The 24,650-nt window shown below is 33.2% G+C and overlaps 2 protein-coding genes across 2 annotated transcripts; both read right to left on the reverse strand.

The window, feature by feature from the left end:
* Window positions 1-9,354: 9,354 nt before the first annotated feature.
* Window positions 9,355-9,806, reverse strand: LOC107465996 (uncharacterized). Its single transcript, XM_016084978.1, has 2 exons — window positions 9,654-9,806; window positions 9,355-9,549 (listed from the first exon to the last, which is right to left on the reverse strand). The coding sequence occupies exons 1-2, from the start codon at window positions 9,804-9,806 to the stop codon at window positions 9,355-9,357; spliced, it is 348 nt and encodes a 115-aa protein (XP_015940464.1).
* A 1,816-nt stretch (window positions 9,807-11,622) lies between these two features.
* LOC107465997 (Bowman-Birk type proteinase inhibitor) lies at window positions 11,623-12,051 on the reverse strand. Its single transcript, XM_016084979.1, has one exon. The coding sequence runs from the start codon at window positions 12,049-12,051 to the stop codon at window positions 11,623-11,625; it is 429 nt and encodes a 142-aa protein (XP_015940465.1).
* Between the last annotated feature and the right edge of the window lie 12,599 nt (window positions 12,052-24,650).

Raw genomic sequence — 24,650 nt, forward strand, 5'->3', positions numbered from 1 at the left:
GTCCAGAATTGTCGATTGAAAACATGTTACACAAGTCGCCTTGAGGTAAGATATTTAGCAGTCCAAAGAGGCTCTGGGCATAGATGCTTTGAATAAAAAATCTCAGCTATATGCTTGTGGTGCAACCGTGTTAAGAAAAAGCTTGAGTAACTAGATCCGCAGGGTGCCTTATCACCCGGTAACTTGGACCAACTGGTCCAGGATTACCGATCAAATGCTTACTATCAAGAGTTACCTTGAGACGGACTATTTAGAGTTGTCAATAGAAAGGTTCTATCTAGGTTAAAGAAAGAAATTCAAGGATCAATCCGGACTTAAGGAGACTGATATTTCTTAACATCACCCGGGTTCCAGTTCCGTTAAGGTGTTGACATTCCCAAGGTTTCAAGGAACAATGAGAGGTAAGGAGGCATTCATGATCACAAGGGTGCTAAATCCCACTCATATGACAAGCATGAGCTTCAATAGAACTCTAACTTCTAATCGAACCCGCTTTAGTTTTCATTGTTTAAGTTGCTTGAGGACAAGCAACATTTCAAGTTTGGTGTTGTGATGCGTGAGCATCATTAGTGTCTTTTCTATATGATTTATATGGTATTTGTTGATTTGTTAGAGGAGTTTTAGTGGATTATACCCCAGTGGATACTACTTTGAGTTTTTGTGACTTTTCATTGATTTCAGGTAACATTCGGATGAAGAACTGGTGAAAAAGTCATGAAGAAGCAAAGGAGGCTCATGCGTACACATCATGCATGTGTACGCATCACTGGAGCAACAAGGGACTTCATGCGTATGCATCCCTTTTGCATAAGCATGACTGTGCGAGCTAAAAAGGACCAAATCTTCTCTGGACAGGTGACGATAAATGCTATGACTTGGCGTTTAGCATCGAGTGCCTCGTAAAATGTGATAGGCTTTCTAGATAGTTGGCGCTAAATGCTACCTCGCCGGCATTTAGCACCAAGGGCTTCGATACGCGTACAAGGCGCTCGAAAGATGGTGCTAAATGCTGGTGAGCGTGAATCAGAATGGGACCACACATGAAACAAGAATCAATGAAAGGCTTTTTTATTTGATTTCAAATAAAATAACTAATTAGAAAAGATTCATTAGGTTTTAATTTAAGTTTTAAATCAATTTCAATTAAAACTATAAATAGGATAAAGATTCGCTCTTGTAGAGATCTCTCGGCTCCTAATTCCTCATTCCGCAATTTACAGTTATTTTTTCTTTCCTAGGGTTTTTTTTTACACCATGAGCCACTGCTTACTTTGATGGATTAATAATTATTTGTTCTTCTACTCTTGATTAATGCATTGATTTATGTTTAAGAATTGGTTTCGTTCTTCATCCTACGGATTAGTGTGTATTGGAAAATAACTCTAATCTAATATGAATTCTTTTGATTCTTGAAAAAGTTACATCACTAGAATTAAAGCTTGAAACCCTTTTTTTCACAACTCCTTAATTATATAGACTAATGTGATACATGACATATAATTTCATCATTTTTGGGTTCTTAGAATTTGTGCGGATTATAAATCGGAATTTGAGCTTAGCCCTCTAATACCATTAATTGATCAAGGAATTGACGGTTGGTGAATTAGAGGAGATTGAATTGCCTAGGGATAGGAATCCAATCACTTAGGATTTGCCATAAACTCAATATATGCATGATCAAGGTAGTTGACATTGAATATTATTCCGGACATTTAAACATCTCGAAGCCTTAACTCGACTCTCATACCGTTTTCTCATCCATCCACTATTTACTTTTCTTAATTCATTGTCTTTTATGCTATTGGACACTCAAAACTCTCATTTTAACTTGTCTAACAAGAACAATTAATCAATTAATTTCTTGCTTTGTCCATTAATCCTCGTGGGACCAACACTCACTCACATGAGTTTATTACTTGGTACGACCCGGTGCACTTGCCGGTAAGTTATGGTTTGAAATTCCGAAGCACGTACGCACCCCTTGTCTATGTACGCGAGCCCCTTGAGTAAGGAACCATCCTTGCGTCGCGTAGTATTGCTCGTGTACACGAGCCTATCATTTGGCCCAACGTCTGGGCAGAGCCCAAAGTCCGCATTGCGTGCATGTTCGCTTATGCGCATGCAGCAGAATTTGGCAAAAAGCTGCTAAGTCAAAAAAATTAGTTTTTCACACACAATTTTGAACACGCATAACTTTTTTGTTAAAAATTATTTTTAGTCCATTCTTCAAACGTTACAAAATTCGTGGATCCAATTTTCATTCATAATAGGTTTTACCAACTTTGAGGGTCTAGAAGTCAAGTTATGACCTGTCAAAGTTAGTCAAAAATCGATTTTATACTAAAAGATCGAATTCAAAACCTCTATTTTTTCCAAATCATCAATTCAAAACCAATATTTCACAAACTCAATATTTATTTTCAACTACAATTCTCATCAAACTCAATATTTATTTTCTATATCCACTAAACATGAACAATTCACATAATTCAACTTATCCTACGGTCAACTAGAATAAGTTTTCACCTAACATTATACATTAACTACAAGAAATCAAAATCATACCTTGGCCGATTCCCTCTTAAGCCAAAGGACATCACAAAATCCTCTTTTCCATAAGCTCCAAGTCTCCAATTATCAATTCAACAAGCTCAACCACCAGAATTTCGTTCCAAATCACCAATTGGACTCTAATTCAACATGAAACTCAATCTAATTCATACAATATCACTATAATTAACATAGGATTCACTAATCCAATAAATTCACCAAGGTTTAATAGTTTCTTACTATACCCATCGATATTTTAGACAAAATCTAAATATTTTCCAAAGCTAATTTAATCCTAAACATCAAAATTACATAATATCTCAATACCAAAATTCCAAAAATTTTTAAATTGAAGAGAAAAAGATTGGGTGAGAAATTTTCAATTCCTTACCACTTTGTTCAAATGATTTTGAAGAGCTTGATGCGGTGGTCACATGACCACAAACGGTGCAGCGATTAGAGTTCCGAATTGAGAGATATGTGAAATTGAAGTTGAGATAAGGGTTAGGGTTTTCTTCGCTCCCCTCTCCCCAAGTTTCAGCATGATTCCCTTTTGATTAAGGGAAATAGATGAATTCATATATTTATACATTGGGCCTTGAGCCCAATACCGGCCCAGTTTAATCGGTTTGACCCGTTGGTCTAATTTTGGGTCAAAAATTTTAAAATTAGTGTTTAAATTCGTATTTTAAATATTTTTACTTCTCTAATCTATAAAATTTAAGTTTTTATTTTTTTTGAATAATAATTAATTTATTAGTTAATTATTTATTAATCACTCGGAGTTTACAGTGGATCTTGAAGAAAAGAAGAAACAAAGAAGAAAAAAATTGGGAGAATAATTTGAAGTTGAAAGAAAATCAATAGATGAGAACGTTGAAGGGCTCAGAGATATTTGATTCTTAGAAGAACAATACTTATGCTTTCTTATTTAATTCATGAAAAAAATTTTTCACAGTAAATCATTTATAATCAGATCCCAATCCGTTGGTGATTTAATTTCTCTAAACCCAATTAAATGCCAATCTCTTGGTCAACTAATTGAGAGAAGAGGTAAAGAACAGTTTCGATTTTTAAGCCACACAATCTTCAAAAACTATCGCTAGTCGAATTATATGTCACTTATTCAAACTAACTCTAGATAATTGAAGATTGTGATATGAGTTTTAAGCTAATTCCGAAATTAATTTTTCAAATATAAAATTAGAATCCAAGACAGAGTTAGAATATTTTTCGATAGTTCTAGCCATTAATGATGAAGAACAAAACCCAATCTTGAAAAAGTAAAGAAGCATGAATTAAAATAAAGAAAACACTTACATTATTAATTCTAAAACCAAGTAGAGCTCCTAACCTTCAATGGAAGAGGTTTAATAACTCATGATAAAGAAAAAACTAATCCTAATGATGAGAGAGGTGTGTGATCTGCGGATTGGGTTCTGAAGATCCTCCTCTAAATGCTTCTCTCTTGTGAACCTTGTTCACTTATATATATCCTACTTTCTGTCTAAAATTCAAATTCAAATATTAACTCTAATATTATCTTTAGGAAGGATAGGATCGCTAACTACCTACTTTAAATTCAAATCAAAACTATAATTCAAATCTAAGCTAAAAACAAATCTTAATAATCGAATCTTTATCTTTCTAGAAAGAATTAATGCTAATTAATCTTCTTGATTCTTGAATCTCTGGATGAGATTAAGGCTTCTTATGATTTGTATAATTAACATTGGGCCTTAATAATATTGAATCCTAGGAGTTGAGATTTAGGAACGCCAGGCGTGTGTCTTTAAATGTGGGTGTCGGCTCAAATAATCCTCATGGGCTTCATGGCCACTGGGCTTGGAGTTAGAGCTGCCGGATGTGTGTCCCAAAGTTGGAGGGGACACTGGGCTTTGTGAAGTTGCCCGCCGGGTGTGTGTCTAATTGAAGAGGAGATGCCGGACGCCTATGCTTGAAGGTTGGGTGTTCGGTTTGATGCCTTTTGGATCCGGTTGGACCATCCTTAAACCACATTTGTGTTTTCTTGCTAAAAAGGGATTAATTCTTGATTATTTTGAAACAAAACTCCTGAAAACAAAACAATATTAATAAAACTCCAAAAATTTTATTAGTTATCAAATTCCACAAAAAACATAGGAAATTTAATTAAAATTTAGGAAAACAAAAAAAAAACCTAAAAAACTACTTTAGATGACGTGTCATCAGTCATTAATGATAAACGTGTATAAGAAAAAGAATACTTTTAAATATGTATTCTATATAATATTAAGGAGGAAGTATTATTTTGGTCCCTTAGGTTGAGGGTCAAAATCAAATTTGTCCCCAACGATATTTTTTATTTAGGGTAAACTATTATTTTGGTCCCCTACGTTTGGAGTGAATTCTGTTTTAGTCCCCAATGTTTAAACTATTCTATTTAAATCCAAAAAAGTTTTGATTTGCATCAATCAGGTCCTTCCGTTAAGTGGGTGTCAAATTATTAACGGCGTGTCCGACGTGGCAAGGGAGAGGTGACAGTGGTTAATAGACGTGTAAGCCTTCCCGCCTTTGGACATAACGCATGCTACTTACCCTGACTCTTCTTCTTCTTCTTCTTCTTCTTCTTCTTCTTCTTCTTCTTCTTCTTCTTCTTCTTCTTCTTCTTCTTGTGAAGCACAAAACGCAAATGAAAAGCCACAAACCTTATCGCTCGTCACTGAAGGCTTGCGATTCGTAGCCAGAGAAGTGACATTGTCGTTCAGTAACGTTAAAGGTCCACAGCAGCAGTGAGTTTGAAACCCTTACTTTCCGGAAGAAGATCGTATCAGGTATTCCGTTATCAAATATTCTAAACCCATTTAGTTTTCATCTTAATGCATGTTGATATGTAATGATGTATGTTGATGTGTGATTGTTTTATTTTATAGTTTCATATTCGTTTCTTGTTTTGTTTTGGAAGTTTTTATTTTGCCCAAGTGATTTTATTTATGCATTTCTGTTGTTGTTGATCAATGTGAGAATTTTATGAAGTGTATTGTGTTTGTGTAACAGATTGTTCGAAAATGAATTATTTTAGTGTCAAGATATACCATGGGGAGAAGTTTGGGTTTGATGGTGAACCTTTATACTATGTGGGGGGTGAGACTTCGATAGTGGACTACTGTGATGAAGATAGGTAGAGTAGGTTCGAGGCTATGGAGATAGTGCTCGAACAGGGATATGTGGTAGAGAATATCGCTGCAATGTGGTATAAGTCTCTGAAAGATGAAACAGATGTAGGGTTGAGGATGCTTCACACAGACAAGGATGCCATGGACATGGCTAGAATTGAAATGAGGGACAACATGGTGGAGCTTTTTGTTGTTCACAAAGATGCTGCTATTACTAGGAAAGGCTGCACTATTGAGGAAGTTAAAGACATAGATGGTGGTGAGGCTGCTGCACCCACTGCAGACATTATTGAGCCTAGTCCAATTGTGTTTCACAAGGCCCAATCATTTGCTCAGGCCAAGGTGGGTAAGAAGCCCAAGGTGGTGACAAAAGCCTAGAATGATGTGCTGGAGGATGGTGATGAAGAGAGGTCAGAGAGGTCAGATTTTTCAGGTGATGATGAATCTGAGAATGATGACTACTGGCCAGGAAATAATGATGAGGGGGACAGTGATGAACAATTGAGTGAAAATAGCTCTGGAGATAGTGATCTAGAGGTTGCATTTGATGACAGCGATGATGATCGGAATGGTCATGGGGGTTTATATGATGTTGAAGTAACAACTACAAAAGATCCCCAAAGGCTAAAACAGAGTGTTCCAACTGAGAGAGAACAAGGATAGCACAGTGGCAGTGTTAATAAGGGTAAAGAACAAGTGGTGGCTGCTGGATTAAAGGATGAGGATGATGGGTATGAGAGTGAGGGGTTGTGGGATGTCCCTTTAAGTGATGATGAAGGAGATCCCTTGTTGAGGAGGTACCCGTTGTATAAGAGTTTAAAGAATATGAAGGAGTATAAATGGGAGGTTGGGACAATGTACGTAGATAGGAATGCTTTTAACGAATGTGTAACGAGCTATGCTGTGCACAGTGGCAGAGGAATATGGTTCTCAAAGTGTGATAGCCATAGGTGCAAAGCTGTTTGTAAAGAAGGTTGCAAGTGGTTTGCTTACGGCCATAAGATGAAGAGAGAGGATACATGGCAACTGACCAGCTGTTACAAAAAATACACATGCTCTAAGGCAACCAAGATTAGTATAATGAGTTCTCAGTGGCTAAGTAAGGCTTTTATGAAGAAGATCTGTGAAAACCCAAAAATCAAGTTGAGAAGTTTGATAAAGAAGGCTCATAGCAAGTGGAATGTGGATCTCATAATGACCAAAGCTGCCAGAGTGAAGCAGCAAGCCCTGGATGAAATTAATGGTACTTATGGAGAGCAATATAGGAGGATTCATGACTATGCTGCAGAGTTACTTAGGTCTAATTCGGGTTCCACTGTTCAGATACAAGTGGAGAGACCTCCTGAATTTCAGCTAGAGACATCAACTCCTGGTACGGACATGAGACCACGATTTCAGAGGATCTATATCTGCTTGGATGCTTGTAAATGGAGTTTCATTGTGTGCAGACCCATGATCGGCCTTGATGGATGCTTCATCAAGACTCCATATGGGGGTCAACTTCTAACAGCCATTGGATGGGACCCCAATGTCCAGATTTTGCCAATTGCCTATGATGTTGTTGAAGCAGAGATGAAAGACTCGTGGAGATGGTTTTTGTTGAATTTGTGTGATAATTTGGGAGTTGATAAGATCAGATGGTGTACATTCATGAGCGACCAACAAAAGGTAGCTCTCAACCTAAACTTGTATAATTAATTCTGTCTTTAATTCATGTTGTGCTGTTATTGATTGGTGATGTTTTTAAATTCTGCTTCAAAGGGATTGATCCCAATCTTTGATGAATTGCTGCCTGGCATAGACCACAGATTTTGTGTCAGGAACTTATGTAGCAACTTCAGAAAAAGGTTCCCAGGTGTTCAGCTAAAGATGATGATGTGGAAGGCTGCAAAGGCAACATATTTCCAGGAGTGGAAGAGGAGGATGAAGGAGATTCAGCAGATTGATCAAGGAGCTTATAATCATCTCATGGAGATCCTTGCCAAGTATTGGAGCAAGTCCATGTTTAATTATTTTCCTAGAGTTGATACACTTGTAAACAACATGTGTGAGTGTTTTAACTCTGTTATTGTAGAGGTTAGAGAGAAACCCATTGTGTCTATGCTAGAAGATATTAGGGTTTATCTAATGAATAAGTGGAGTGATAACAGACAAAGTATAGTTACATATGCCGGAGAAATTTTGCCAAAAATAAACAAGAAAATTGAAAGAGAGTTTGATAAGGGTGGGGAGTGGTTGGCCATATATGCTGGTAGGGACAAGTATGAAGTGTCTAGCAATCAGGGTAATAGAGCCAAGTTTGTTGTGGACTTAAACTTACATGAGTGCTCTGTAGAAAGTTTCAACTAAAAGGTTACCCTTCTGAGCATGCCATGAGTTGCATTAGGAAAATGTGTCTAGATGTTAAGAACTATGTGAACAAGTGTTATAGGAAAGAGACCTACGTGGACTGCTATCAACATGTAATCTACCCACTGAATGGACCAAATCTCTGGTCCTGGACTGAGAATAATGATGTGCTGTCACCACCAGTGTTTAGGAAACCAATAGGGTGCCCAAAGCTGAGCAGGAACAAGACTGGGGATGAGCTACGCAACAATGGACCACTGTCTAAGTTATCCAGGACTGGACAACAACAAAAATGTTCATATTGTTTTGCACTTAGTCACAACAAAAGAACCTGCACTAGAAAACGTAAGATGGAGGCCTAAGCAAAAAAGGTAAAGTTGTTGTTGTCAATTTGATTACAATTCCTTATATGTGAATGGTGATACTGTCTAATTAACCCAATTTGTTGTTACTGTTTATAGCAGAATGCAACTCCACAAGCCAAGAAAGGTGCTGTCACAACTAGGACTCCAAAACCCAGCAAGATCTCAGCCAAGACAACAACACAACTAGCAACAAAACTTCAGCAAAAGAAGAAGAGCAATACACAAGTTGGAGGGAGCCAGGAGTCACAAACATCCTCCAAGAGAGCTAGATGCAGCAGCAGCGCTAGTCAACCACAGCCATCAACAGCAACAGTCACTAGCCCATCAAGGAGGACCCTGAGGTTCATGGCAAAAACACCATCTAGGGCCTGGAAGGCATTGGGATGAAGAACATAGTAGATTTTAGTGTTTATCATCTGTTTTGTAATGAATTTGTCAATGACCAAGGACTAATGTCCCTGTGATACTTTAGACACCCTACTTTAAGATTACTAGTTTCATGTTGATCTCTTTTGTGTTGTCACCTTTTCATGGTTATATTTAAGGCTTGTTTGGATATTGTTATGGTTAAGAGAAGCTACTTTAACACTTCTCCATTATCTAATGATTTACATGAATTTTCAGCAGCAAAGTTATGTGAATTGGCAAATTAAGCCTTGTATTTATTAGTAGATCAAACTAAAATAAACTTGTACAGAGCCAAATAATGTATGTCAAAATACAGGAACTCATTACTATTCATTTCACTCAAAAACCTTACAATGTTTACAGCAAATGCCTTTACACATACAGCCTCCAAAAAATTTCAACTAACACATCACTGTTATCACCCTAACTGTATGTCAATTTTTTCAATCCCTAAACAATTGACATTCCCTACAAACTAGGGACAACAACAGAAAAGCAAACAAAATAAAATGCTAACCCCCTAAACCTCAATTAAGTCGATCATATAGCAGCAGCCCAGCCATTGTCCATCCAAGAATTCCAACAGCAAGTGCCAATGCAAATTTCCTTTCAGCTTTCTGCAGTTCTTGTTTCAACGAGCTCGCTTTGTTCTTCAGTCTTTGAATTTGTGGATCTTGTCCTTCAGGCTCTGCCCAAGCAAAATAATCGCATCCATCTCCTATCTGTTCTCAACCAAACCAACACGAACACACCAAACACTTCAGATCCTCCAAACACTAACACCCAATGTTATTTTCAAACAAGAGACAGAAAAGTGGAGACTCACCTGATAGTTGATGCAGCCCCATAATCTTCTTCCTGGGTTCTTCGCTGTAGATGATATCCGTAATACCGGTCTCTCTCCACAGAAGCACGTCCTCCTTCTCCCACGATTCTTGGTGCTGCTACGCGAACCTTGGGAAGACGACTGACTAGCCATTCTCACAGACGAAGAACATCAACTTTGGGGATTAGGGTTTACTTATTGGACCGGATTTTATTTTTTTTCGTACTTCAAATTCCAACTGTTAACTATAGCCAAACTACCAAGTTTGCCACGTCGGACACGCCGTCAATAATTTGACACCCACTTAACAGAAGGACCTGATTGATGCAAATAAAAACTTTTTTGGATTTAAATAGAACAGTTTAAACGTTGGGGACTAAAACAGAATTCACCCCAAACGTAGGGGACCAAAATAATAGTTTACCCTTTTATTTAAAATCGTCCCCAACATTTTATTTGGTATCAAAATTATCCTTCTGGACAATTATACCGTATCATCTTCTCTATCACAACCCTTTATTCTCATTCACACTGCCAGAAGAGAGAGAGAGAAGTTGAGACTCAGAGAGATAGAGAGAAGCAGAGACTCAGAAAGAAGGAAGCCTCGCCGTGCCTAGCCGTCGCCATCGCGATTCACCCTCACCTTCGCCCTCACAGCGCCACGACTCCCCCTTGCCAGCGCTGTGACTCTCCCTCGTAGCGTCGCGCCTCGCCTTTGTAGCGCCGCGCTTGACCCTCGCCCTCCTTGTGTTCCTCATTGTCATCGGGGAGATGATGGTGGTGGTGATGGTGGTCATGTTCCTCGCGTTTTTCAGCATCACTGTCGCGTCTCTTTTCCTTACCTCTCTGCCTTCCGCGATCCAAATTCATTGCCACCACCACGCAGCTCAACCGTTGCTGCCATCACATGCAAGTTAAGATTCAAGTTCCTAATTTTTTTCGTTCATTACAATCCCTAATTTCTTAATTTTTGTTCTTGTTATTATTCATATATATAAGCACAAACAGTTATAAATGAGGAAGCAAGAGTTTGGTTTGTAGCGTGAGATATTAAGACAATGAAGGGAGTGAGGTTGGTTGTTTTTGAATCTCCATGGAAGACAAAACAGCAAGAACAATTGAACACATGGAAGTTATTTTGTTTTTTCCATTTTTTAAGGTTGCTATGTTTCATGTGTTTGAACAGGGGCGGTTGGAAGAAAACCAGGGGAGCCATTGACTATTGAAGAGGTTATTGTGGCGCCTCCAATGGCTCGGGAAGCAAGGATTAAAGTTATATGCTCTTCTCTTTGTTACAGCGATGTCACTTCTGGAAAGATCAAGGTTCATATATATTAATTATATGTTTTTGGTAATTGGATTTATAAATTTTTGGTTTTTATAGTTAGAGATGAATTTGAGAATTTTTTATTCTGATTACTTGGATTTAAGTTTTGAGTTTTGTTAATTGAAGAAGAAGAAGATGAAAATTTTGTCAATTGAAGAAGACGATGATAACGAAGAAGGAGAGTGAAACGTTGGAGAAATGAGGGTATTTTTATCATTTAAAAATATTTTATTCAAAAAGGACGATTATAATATTAAATAAAACGTTGATGACGATTTTAAATTCAAAATAAAGTTAGAGACGATTTTGATTTTAATCCTAAACTTTAGGACCAAAATATTATTTATCCCTAATATTAATATCTATTATTTTTGAATGAACGTGAATATTAATAACATTATTATTTTTATGATTTTTTTATTTGATATCATTTTTTAGTATTTATATAAATGACAAATAATATAATTATTTTATATAAGTTAAATATGTTTATGATATTTTTTCTAAACATATTTTAAACATAAATAAAAAAATAATATTTTTGGTTCATCACACGCGAAAAAGGTTGATTAAGTTGATATTCGATAAAACATAAATACGAATAACACAATCTTCTTATGCAATTATTGGAATTAAGGTTGTTCAAGTGCATACTGGTAAAGGACAAGCATTGATGGCGAATCTTGCACAGTGACATACTGAAGGATTAAACTTGTCACACTGACAAATTTTGCAAGATTCAGGACAAGAGTATTCAAACTCATCTTTACACATGCACATATAGCTTGGACCACGAGTATCATCATCTGAGGGTGACGATGGTGGTAAATCATCGCAAACGCATTCATCACAACAATCTTTCTGCTTTGATGAACTAAAACTGGGAAGGTAACTTGCATGATTATTATTGTTTAAAAGTTTTGGGATGATGAGGCTTGGATTGATGCCACCACGACTAGCTTCAACATTGTTATTAAGATTATTATTGGCAGATGATCCCATCAAGGAAAGGAAAGCAGATATCTTCATTATCATCATCATTTTGTTCCACTCCAATATTTTCCTAATCATTATTCTTCCACTCTTGTTTTTATTAATATTTCTATTAACCTTTGTTTTTGTGACGAGGAAAGAAGCTAATGAAGAACTCTATTTATAATCATGTTTGATTGGGTTTAATTATAATCAAGAGTCAGTTGTCATGAAACATCTAAACCTTTGAAAACTAGCAATCGATCATATTATTATTGTTGTTGTTGTCATTTCAAAGAGTTAAAGAGATATCATATTTGAATTGGCTTTTGACGATTTGGATTAACATATATTTCAACAGTCATTTATTTATATGATTTTTTGAATATACCTTTTTAAACGAATAAAATACTAAAATTAACCGTAAAAGATTTAAGTATTGACAAATCTGACTATAAAAAAATTCAAAATTAAGTTCTACATACAAAAGATGTTAAAAAAATTATGACGAAAAAGATGCAAAAATTTATATTTATTATGATTTTAAGGCACAATAATTAGATCGTTTTTTTTTTAAATATTTATCCCCACACACTTAGTATAGGATTTATGATGATACTTTACTAAAATATAATGAAACCAATAAACTACTTGAATAGAAATTATCAAAATAAAATTCTCTTATATTTAAAACTTGAAAATTAATAAAATTTGTGAAGTATAAAACAATTGTGGAGAATGAATGATCTAGATTTTCCAAAATGCTATGTTTGAATCATTGTATGAGAAAGTATTGGGAATCAATATTAAATGTGTACAATGAATTAAAAAAAATTATAATTAAAAATTAGATCATTAATTAATTATGTAATTTCAAATTTTAAAATTTAAAAAATTAGGATTAGTATTTAAATTTATTCATATTATGTAGGGTTATTTCTAATCTTACCGTAATCTTCAATACACGTTCAAAACTTACCGTCATCTTCTTCGGTCCTCACCTCGCGTCACTGAATTTTTTGCTGGCCATACGGATGCTGCCGCGTCCTTCCACCGACACCGTTCTCACCTCCGCCGGTCAACCCGACGCGCCTCGCCCTCCGACACTCATCCTAACATTGCTGCCGCTTTTTCGCACGCCTCTCTTCCGAATCGGTTTTGCTTTCTCCCATTCTTTCAAGTCTCTTCTTACTGATGATAACACCATACTCTTCTTCTTCGGATCCAGGCATGGTTAGCTTCTTTCAGATTTGAGCCCTATGCTTTACAAACAGTGCTGCTTTCGTCATGCCTAGTTCTTCAAAACTATGTTTCACCACAATAGTTATTTTTTCTGTTTAGTCATCATCTTCTTCTTCTATTTTAATGGTCAATTTATGATGATCATTTTAGTAGGTATGCAGATGGTTATATATAGATGATTATTTTGATTGGATTGAGTTTAGTTATATATAATTAAAATATATTAGATGTTCAATTCATTAAGTAGGCGGATGATTATTTTTATCCTTAGGTGGATGGTTATTTTTACTAAGGGTGAGTGGCGTGTGGCAAGCCATGTAGCGACGGTGAAATGTGATGATTATTGATGATGGTGTAGTGGCCGTTGGTTAAAAAAGAAGAGAGTATTAGAGTGAAATGCTTTAGTAAATTAAGATTTCAGATGGTTATTTTTTTGAAATAACTAACTAAATTTTTTAACAATTTAAAATTTGAAATTAGAGCATTTGAAATTTGAAATTTGATGTGAAATAATTGAATAAAAATTTTTAAATTTATTATTTATTTTTATTAAACTAAATAATCAATTCATTATACACATTATCAAGATTTTTCACTGAACTATTGTGTCTTATAATATTTGCACTAATGGAACGATGCAACTTGAAATGCAATTTCAAGTTTCAAACTATTGGTAAAAAACGGTTATAATTAATAACCGTAACATTCTATTTAACTTTTATGAAATATCTAACATTCCTCCACTATTGTACAAAATTTTCACAAATAACACATTTTGATGCATATAAAGGTATCACTAAGATTAAACTTTTATTAGTACTAACGATTTAACAGTTACAATCAGCTGTTTTTCTATTATTTTTAAGAAATTATTTTTTATTAATATATTATTCATTCTTCAAATTTATTAGATAAATATTTTTGTTATTATTTTAACATTGACATAATCTTATTTATATCATATTTTTTTACCTTAAAATTACTATAAAAAACTTTTAAAATGTTAAATTATAAAAGCACACAATAAAAAAGTATATATATTATTCAAAAAAAATAGTTAAAAAATAATAATAATAATATTATCCTGATTCAAAAAGAGTATATATAAATCAAAATATATGTTAGTTATTTACAAAAGATAATTTTGTTTAAATGTCATGAATATTTATATTTGTCTTCATTTTTTTAAGTGGTAGACTAAAATATGAATTTGGATTTTATTTTTTTATAAATAGTGAAATAACAAAAGAAATGAGAATATTTGTCTTTTTTGTTTTTGAATATCAAACTATAAGAATAATTAATAAACAAAATAAAAGAATATAAAAATTGTGTATCTGAAAAAAAATTCGTAATTCATCATACATCTCCTAATTAATAATTTCTTGAGTCTTAAAAATCTGTCACATTTTTTTACCATAAAAATAATTATATAAACGATTTAAGATTATTCAATTAAATTTATTCCTTATTATAGGAACGAATTCAATTAATTCAATTAAAACCTGTAGAATTGAGATATCTTATTTTGTATTGAATTTTTTAAAAAGACAAAAAATGGCATTAATCTTAGTTTATGTATGACAAAATGTAAACTAAATGACATTGCATCTGATTTATTAGGAATTTATATTTAATTACAATTACCGGCGATGATATTGTTTATCATTAAAATGAGCTAGTTATGCTTTTCAAAGTTTATGGCTGAAAAAAAAAATTAAATTTTTAACATAATTAGTATATGCGTCTAAATAGATGGTATTATTATTATATAATAAAAATTTATTTCATTACCTTTTATTCTTTTGATCCAATAATTCTCCTTTTATCATCTTCTTGAGTTTTGTTTGTTTTAACTGTATCTCTCCAACCAATAGAATAAATTTGAGTGGACGAACCTGATTTAATATCATGTTTGATTATCTATAAATCTATAAAAATATATAATGCCAATACATGGGTTTGGTGCCCAAAATCCTTTTCCAATTTTACCCTTGCTAATAATCTATCCCACTATATATTAGTTTCAGGTTAAAAAATTTTCACTACCTCATCTTCTCTCTTATCACATACATTCACGTTCTCTCTTATCTCATTAATTCACAATTACGAAATTTCTATAATTATCTCTTTTCTCTCTTACTATCTATCATATTAGATTACTATTACTGCATAATAGAAAAACCCTTTTCTTTTTCTTATTCATTTTCTCTTATATCCTTCTCACTTTACTTAAATATAACATAAAATCTAATATAAGGATAATTAGTGTCTACATTTAAGTTCTAATATTGCTATTAAAGAAAGGTTTATTGTTGCAGATTTTTTTTATTTGGATATATTTTTAACGAATAAAAATAAAATAGTTCAATAGGGACAATTTTTTAAAAAAATAAATTTACACAGAATAATTTTTCTCTTATCATACTCTTCTAATATACACTAGGTACCTACATAATATATAATGTCAATTGGAGTCTAAATTTAAGTTTCAATATTACCCTTAGAAAAGTTTATTATTAAAAAAAGTTTCTCCCGTACATCCGTCAGTTACGTTGAATAAAAAAAATTTTCACACATTTTTTCACAGCAACTTTATCAATAATTTTCTATTGGATATAAATTATTCATGCGAATTTTTTTTATTATGGATATGCTTTTAAAAGAATAAAAGTAAAATAGTTTAACAGGATAATATTTTTTAAAAAAAAATTTACACAGAATAATTTTTATACCAATATATCAGAATTCATTTTACATATAATATTCATTCATCTAAGTTCATTCATGGAGTACCTTATAAAAATTATATTTAAGTAATTTTTTTTATCTTGTAATCATTTTATATTTTGGGATTCAAAATTTTGTATTTTTATTTTTATTCAAGTTATATTTTTATGTTTTATTTTAGTTCTGCTATTAAAAAAGTATTAATAATGTTTAATTTTAGGATAAATAAAAAGATGGATTTTTTTTATAAATATGATGATTAAAAAAGTATTTATTATAGAACAAGTTAAGTCTATTTCTTGACTATAGGAATATATATAATTCACTAATGAATGTAATCAAAATAAATATATATTTATTTAATTTTTTAAATTTTATATTAATTATTAAAATCATGATATAATGGATGTACTCCTATAAAAAAATGAAAATGACTTTATAACTATTTTTTTGTTAAAAAAAACATGACTCAATAACTATAGATATAATTTAAACAACTATAGAAAAATAATATAAATAATAAAAAATGGACATAAAATTTAACTTTTTTGTTATTTGTTACAAAAATAAATATAATAAAATAAATCACTGTTCTCATACATAATGACATAAAATTTAACATTATCCTTTCTCAAAATCATCTATTTTTTTAATTTTTTATCCTTATTTTTATACTTTATTTTAATTTTATTAAACCAAAAAGTATTAATGTCATTTAACTTTAATTTTTAACTTTTATCATAAATGAAAATATGTGACTTTGAATGTATTATATAATTAAAAAAAACTCATAATAAAAAAAGTTAAATTTACTCATTCGATACATTTATAGGAATGTAGATGATTCACATAAGAGTTACGAGATTTTTTTTGAACTTTTTTTTAAAGTAGTATTTACTTCTGAGTGTAATAATTATGAACTAATATATATGTTGATAACTAATTACGATTGAAGAGAAGATAGAAAGAGAATAAAGACGGAGAAAAGAAGAGATAACAAGCTAATATAAGAGTGGTAGTGAGGCATATGTTGATGGATAATAATAAGAAAAAAGAATAATAAAAACAAAAATTAAAAATTCTAAAAGAATAATAAGACTAAAGATAATTTAATTAAAATATTGAATATAAAATTATAAGAAATAAAATTTTTTTAGCTATTAAAATTATGTGTGAGAAAGAGTGATTTAAATATAAATTTTTATATCTATTTCAAATTAAATATAATTGAGAAATAAATAAATTTATAAATATTTATAAATTTTATCTTCATTGTTACACATAGTAACAACATAATAATTTTAGTATTATATTTAAATTAATTTAAATTCAATTATTCTATATATTAAAGAAATTAAATAACTAATAAATTTTTTTATTGTTTATTTAATTATTCTATACAAAATTTTTTAATGCTTGATATCTTAATTTTGTTTTTAAATGATAAAATATGACTTAACAAGTAAGTATGAAAAATAAGTATCTTTATAATAGTTATACATCTAGATATCTAAATAAAAAAAAAATTCTTTTAACAAATCTTTAACAACTCAAAAGTTAACACAATGTATATGTAATTACGTATGAATCAAAGTGATAACAAAAATAAGAGTTGCGATAATGATAATATAATATGGTGGTAATTGATTGCGGTCGGAGTTAATAGAAGAAGAAAAAAAACAGAATAAAACAAGGCAACATAATAGTGACGGCGAGACAATAATAGTTATACATGTAAAAAAATAATAAGTGAAAATAATAGTGTATAATATGATGAGATTATATAATCAAAATAAAATTAATAATTTTAAAATAATAATAAAATTAAAGATAATTAAAAATGTTCAATATAAAATTAAAAAAATAATTTTTAATCTATTAGAATTACATATATAAAAAAATTAAAATATTTTATTTTTAATTATTAATATTAAATTTAGAATTTTAGAAATAAAAATATAAAAATATTTTTTTAACTCATTAGAAAAGCGGCTGCAGTGCCTGTTGAGCCGCTAGTTAATATTAAAATAAAAATACATATCAGCAATACAATTGTGACGGTTGTTAATATAGTAATACTTAATTTATTGTTTATTGGTCTCATTGATACAATGAATTGATCATCCTTTCATATACTCTATAACGGTTAGAATCCTTCTTCCTATAATTTATTATATATATGTATCACAAATATATCTTAATAGTATTTTGTATATTACTTTAGGATTAAATAATAATACATCCCAACGAAGATATATCTTTACCTTTTATTGGTTTTGAAAATTTTATTTTTCTAATAAATGTCCATGTTGTAACACCTTAATTACCCTAAGCCTTACCTCGCATCGTAAAGAAAAAGTTAATCAGAGGTTACGATAGTTCTAAGCACATACATATAATATATAGAAAGAATCAATATAGTCTAGAAGCCCAATGAAGGATATAGCTTAAAAACAGGATTTGAAAAGCGCAAAACGTACACACGAAGCTACAAACTTATCGCACAAGAAACAGATATAATATAATAAAAGATAAGAGTATAATAGCATAAGAATCTAGCCAAGGCTCACAGAGTTTAAGCCGGCTAGCTATATACAGACCATACAGAAACCTGACAGTTAAAACAGCTTATACAAGTTTTTCTCTCAAAATAAGCCTCTAGGCAAAAGTAAAATACAAAAGTGAGAGATATAAAAAAATAATCAAAAGACTCCCAAAATATATCCAGGATCCTCCGCTTCTGTCACCATCAAAGCAACTCACCGAGGTGGGTTGCGACTTGCATTTGAAAAACAACAACAGAATATGGTATGAGAACCGGGGGTTCTTAGTATGGTAACAATGCCCAGTGATGTAAGATATAAGACTCCGAGACGCCAAAGGTAATCCTAGAACTTCATATCCATCACAAGATTCATCTTAAAGCTTAACTAAAATAGTAAAGCATAACATAAAATCTTAACATGATAAAATGGGTAGTCTATCTTAAGGGATTTTCTAATCTAAGAGGTCTCCGCTGTCCCACAGCCTTCACTAACCTATCCTCCATGTAATCCCATCACCACCGCCTTCCAAGCCTCCTCAATTCCACTAGAAAGCACAATTAATATCAATGCGAGTAAAACACAAGTATAGGCATATAAGGCAAGTAATTCAAGTAGCCAATTAGGCATGTTATACAAATAGGCAAGCAATTACAAGTCGGCAAAGCAAACAAACAAATAGAAGATGCATATGATGAATGCCTATCATATTGGCTATGATGTAACATTATCGATTCAACTTCCAACCCGACACATCTCTATGGAGATGTCGCCTTTTGGAATCATAATTGGGAACTCCCGAGATATGGTGCTCGGAACACTGTCCAGGATTTTGTGCCTGCACACTCTAGTGATTCGAAGGGATGCGAGCGGGATACTCTTGCCACGGACCTCACATCTCAATGCAAACGGGAAAAACCACCGCCCTTATGCCGCCGCCGCTACCTCGACAGGCGGGATCCAACTGCCGTCCCTGCCGGGCGCATAGCATCTCAACAATTTCAGCATAAAACAGTAATTCAGTGGTTTTCAGAAAACAATTTTTTCAGTATATCATGGATCTATCATTTCATTCCGAGTCCTCGACTCATCATAACCATTGTCAATTTAACATTTCCATCCTGAACTCATTAGTTCATTAGTTTCTTAATTCATATACCATTCTTCTTTCTCACTCCACCAAATCCATCCTCAGTACACCAGAAACCTAAGCCTCCGTTTTATAACTTTTCAAAATAATACTAAATCAAATCTCCTAGGACCTTTTTTATGTTCTAATGCCCGATAATAAGCCCAAGAGTCTTAATTAGGTGTCAAAGAAGTATACAAGCTTGTTGGGAATGTGAAATAGTTTAAAAACAAAGTTTTAGTTGGAAAACAGGGCGTGTGCGTATGCACAGGGGGGTGTGTGCGCACGCCCAAGGAGATTTTCAAAAAGTATGAGTACGCATAGAGGTGTGCGTACACACAAGTGCAAAATTTTACAATTCTTTTCGCTCGCACAAGGCGTGCTAGCGCCCTCAACAGAATGCCCTTCCTAACATGTGCGTGCGCACAACTTGCAGAACTTCGTTGGTTATGTGCGCGCACAGAGCGTGCTAGCGTTCTCATCAGTAGCCATGTTCCCGTGTGTGTGTGCTCACAAAGCTGTGCGTGCGCACAGGTTTAAAAATTCACGGGGTGTGCGTGCGCACACAAACCAGAAATCACAAAATTCTGCAACATTGCAAAATTCAGATTTCTATACCAAACTTTGAATGATCATAACTTTCTCTACAAAAATCCAAATTTTACAAAATTTATATCAATTTGAAGATTTTTCAATGAACTCTATTTCTAAATAACTTTCAACAAATTTTGAAAACTGAGGCACAAGTTATGACCCGTCAAAGTTCACAAAAAACTATTTTTTACCAAATTCCACAAATTTCTCAATTCTTTGCAACACACAACCAAAACCAAATCAAACCATTCCAAACTCCAATTTACATCATAACTCACCCTTTATGTCACTTTCCACCATTCATACCAAATTTTACATCCATATTACTATATCATCAACCACAATATCACATATATCATACTAAACCATTTTTCAATCCATACAATCATCCATCATCATTATATCATTAACAATTGTCATAATTAAACTCATTCAACTTTAATCTCACTCTTCAACATCATTTTATCAAAATAAACAATCACAAGTAATCAAAATAGCCAAAGCTGATCAATTCATCATGCATCATATCTCAACAATTCCAACAACCAATTTAATTCAATCCTATCCTATGGGTCACTAGCCTAAGTGTCCAGAAATATTGTATATTACATAGAGAAAACTGAAACCATGCCTTGGCCGATTCTCAATATGTACCAAAACCCCAACTGAGCACAAGGTAAGCTTCCAACCACAATCCAAGTTACCAATCACTCCAACAAGCATCAACAAACACCAACAAGCTCCAATATTCAAGCTAATATCACATATTTCACATAAATCAAAACCTAATACTCACCATAAATTAATTTACAAGGGTTCAAGAACAACTCACCTTACCCAACAGTTTTAGAAGCCAAACCCAAAGGTAATCAAAGGCTAGAGTGTACCTAAACACCTAAAACACAAGATTTCACTCACAACCAAAATCCCAAAATTCGAAATTCTTAGGGCAGGAAATTGGACAAGGAATCTTGAGAAACTTACCACAAGGCTTAACTAGAAGTGATGGGCTCGGCAAGAGCTTCGCGTAGCCACCAACGGCATGCGAATCGGAGCACTGTAGCTCGAGATATGCCGGATTGAAGTGAGATGTGAATAGTATTTTAATGGAAACTGTTCATACTCTGGGTCGAGCTACCCGACCTGGGCAGATTAAAGACACAAGTGACCGACCTCTTCAGGGCGGTCGCCACCGACCTCTTACTAAAAGAGTTCGGCCAAAACACTATATAGGCCCAAGCAGGCCCAATAAAAGGACAAAGGCCCACTTTAAAGGCGGCTAGGCCCTTAAAAGATGAGGCAGTTCACCTAAAAGATAAGATAAGATAACTATCTTATCTCAAGGAAAGCCACTCAATACTACTATAAATACACTAGAATACCCAGGTATAACTCATACTCTGATTTTACTAAAAAACTGCCTAAATCACGTGCTAACTTAAGGATCAGAGTCTCTTGCAAGTACCACCACCCTCCGGTGATCAAGGATCAGCAGCACTGCCAAGTCCAACAAGTCGGAAACGATCGCTTCTGCTGTAACAGCAAATCTCGTCCGAGATCGACCTTCAGTTTCAGGTATGACAATCGGGATTCCCTGTGCGGTCTAGAAATTCACAAATTAGTTCTCGTTGAAAGTATAGCGTCTAAACCAACAAGGAATCCCTTTCGTGCAAAAGTTTTAGTTGTCACAAGTAACAAACCCCTAATAAAATTGATAACCGAAGTATTTAAACCTCGGGTCATCTCTCAAGGAATTACAGGAAAGTGTGCTTATAATTGGTTATGGGAAAGTATGTTTTGGGGGTTTTGGATAAGAGAACAAGAAAAAGTAAATTACAAACGGAATAAACTAATAACTAGAAAAGCTCTTGGCAAGGTATGAGAACTGGATGTCCTATCCTAGTTATCCTTATCAATTATGATGAGAATTGTTCATTGCTCCCACTTGATCAACCTCTAACTATGAAGGTATGTGATGAGCGGATATTTTATACGCTTTTTGGGGGTAATTTCATATAGATTTTAGTATGTTTTAATTAATTTTTAATAGAATTTTATTAGTTTTTAGGCAAAAATCATATTTCTGGACTTTACCATGAGTCTGTGTATTTTTCTGTGATTTCAGGTATTTTCTGGTTGAAATTGAGGGAGCTGAGCAAAAATCTGAGTTAGGCTGAAAAAGGACTGCTGATGCTGTTGGATCCTGACCTCCCTGCACTCGGAATGGAATTTTTGGAGCTACAGAAGTCCAATTGACAAGCTCTCAATTGGGTTAGAAAGTAGACATCTAGGGCTTTTCAGAAATATATAATAGTCTATACTTTGCGCAAAGATAGACGACGTAAACTGGCGTTTAACGCCAGTTCCATGTTGCAGTCTGGCGTCCAGCGCCAGAAACAGGTTACAAGTTGGAGTTCAACGCCCAAAACACGTTACAACCTGGCGTTCAACTCCAGAAACAGCCCAAGCACGTGAGAGGCTTAAGTCTCAGCCCCAGCACACACCAAGTGGGCCCCAGAAATGGATTTCTGCACCAATTATCATAGTTTACTCATATTTTGTAAACCTACGTCACTAGTTTACTATTTAAACAACTTTTAGAGACTTATCTATCTAAGATGTTCATTCGCGCTTAATTATGGAGAAGGTGATGATCCGTGACACTCATCACCTTCCTCAACCCATGAACGTGTGTCTGACAACCACCTCCATTCTACATCAATTTGAATGAATATCTCTTAGATTCCTTAATTAGAATCTTCGTGGTATAAGCCGGAGTGATGGCGGCATTCATGAGAATCCGGAAAGTCTAACCTTGTCTGTGGTATTCCGAGTAGGATTCCGGGATTGAATGACTGTGCCGAGCTTCAAACTTCTGAAGGCTGGGCGTTAGTGACAGACGCAAAAGAATCATTGGATTCTATTCCAACCTGATTGAGAACCGACAGATGATTAGTCGTGCTGTGACAGAGCATCTGGACCATTTTCACTGAGAGGATGGGAAGTAGCCATTGACAACGGTGACACCCTATATAGAGCTTGCCATGGAAGGAACTTTGCAATTATGTTATTGAGTTGAATATTATATTGCAGGGATTCAGAGGACAAAGCATCTCCAAAACCCCAACATATTCTCCATTACTGCATTACAAGTAATTAATTCACGCTCTTTTATTTTTCTAATAATTCAATTACTTGGACGACCCAGTGCACTTGCTGGTTAGTGGTACGAGATCATAAGAAATCTTGATTTTGATATTGAGATTCAAAAACTTCGTGCACCAAGTTTTTGGTGCCGTTGCCGGGGATTGTTCGAGTTTGAACAACTAAAGATTTATTTTATTGCTTAGATTAGGAATAATTTATTTTTGTTGCTATAGAGTTATTAAATTCTGAGTCCTTTATTCCCTTTTCAAAAAAAATTTTCAAAAAAAAATTATTTTCCTTTATCACAATTTTAATTTTTTGTGAGTTTAGTGCTTTGTTCTAAGTTTGGTGTCAATTACATATTTTATATTTTCCCTTTAAATTTTCGAATTTGTGCTCTTTGAGCTTCAAGTTGTTCTTGTTGATCTTTAATTTTTCTTGTTCTGTGTCTTTTCTTGTTTCACTTGTATTTTTCCAAAACATTAGTCTTCCAAAAGGAATATACCTATTCAGAACAAGTGTTACATTTACTGCCCAATTGGCTAGAGCGTTGGTCTATGTTCTTGGTAATTGGGTATCTTCTTTTTTAAAATCTTTTTCAAAAATAATTTTTCTTGATTTAATCTTGTGCCAAACTTTAAGTTTGGTATTTTCTTGTTAATTTTAATATAATTTTCGAAAATTACTTTGATTTTCTAAAATTTTTAAGTTTGGTGTTCTTTCTTTTGTTCTTGGTGTTCTTGTGAATCTTCAAAGTGTTCTTGAGTATTCTTTGTGTTTTGATCTTAAAATTTTTAAGTTTGGTGTTCCTTGGTGTTTTCCCTCCAAAATTTTCGAAAACAAGGAGCATTAGATCCAAAAATTTTAAGTCTTGTGTCTTTTATGTGTTTTCCTCCTTCATCATAAAATTCAAAATTCATAAAAAATATAAATAAAAATATTTTTAATATATATATATTTTATTATCTTTTTCAAAAATATCCTAACCACTTTCTCTTTTTCCTCAAATTTTTTGAAAATTTTCACAAAACATTTTCAATTTCTTTTTTTTATTTATTTCATTTCATTTTATTTTATTATTTCAAAAATAAATTTTTATTTTTAATAAAATAAATAATATCAACATACATATCATCTCCCTTGCTCCATCATGGAACTAAGTGGAAAAGAACAGTCCAGAAGGACTCTGGGGTCATATGCTAACTCCACTACTGCTTCATATTGGAGTAGTATATGTATACCCTCCCTTGGAGTTAGTAGTTTTGAGTTGAATCCTCAGCTCATTATCATGGTGCAGCAAAGTTGCCAGTATT

The sequence above is a fragment of the Arachis duranensis genome, chromosome 9 (assembly GCF_000817695.3).
Source record: "Arachis duranensis cultivar V14167 chromosome 9, aradu.V14167.gnm2.J7QH, whole genome shotgun sequence".
Lineage (NCBI taxonomy): Eukaryota > Viridiplantae > Streptophyta > Magnoliopsida > Fabales > Fabaceae > Arachis > Arachis duranensis.

Coding starts and splice junctions, on each gene's coding strand:
- LOC107465996 (XM_016084978.1), bottom strand. CDS start 9,806: ATGGCTAGTCAGTCGTCTTCCCAAGGTTCGCGTAGCAGCACCAAGAAT. Junction 9,550..9,653: donor GGGGCTGCATCAACTATCAG/GTGAGTCTCCAC, acceptor GGTTGAGAACAG/ATAGGAGATGGATGCGATTA.
- LOC107465997 (XM_016084979.1), bottom strand. CDS start 12,051: ATGATTAGGAAAATATTGGAGTGGAACAAAATGATGATGATAATGAAG.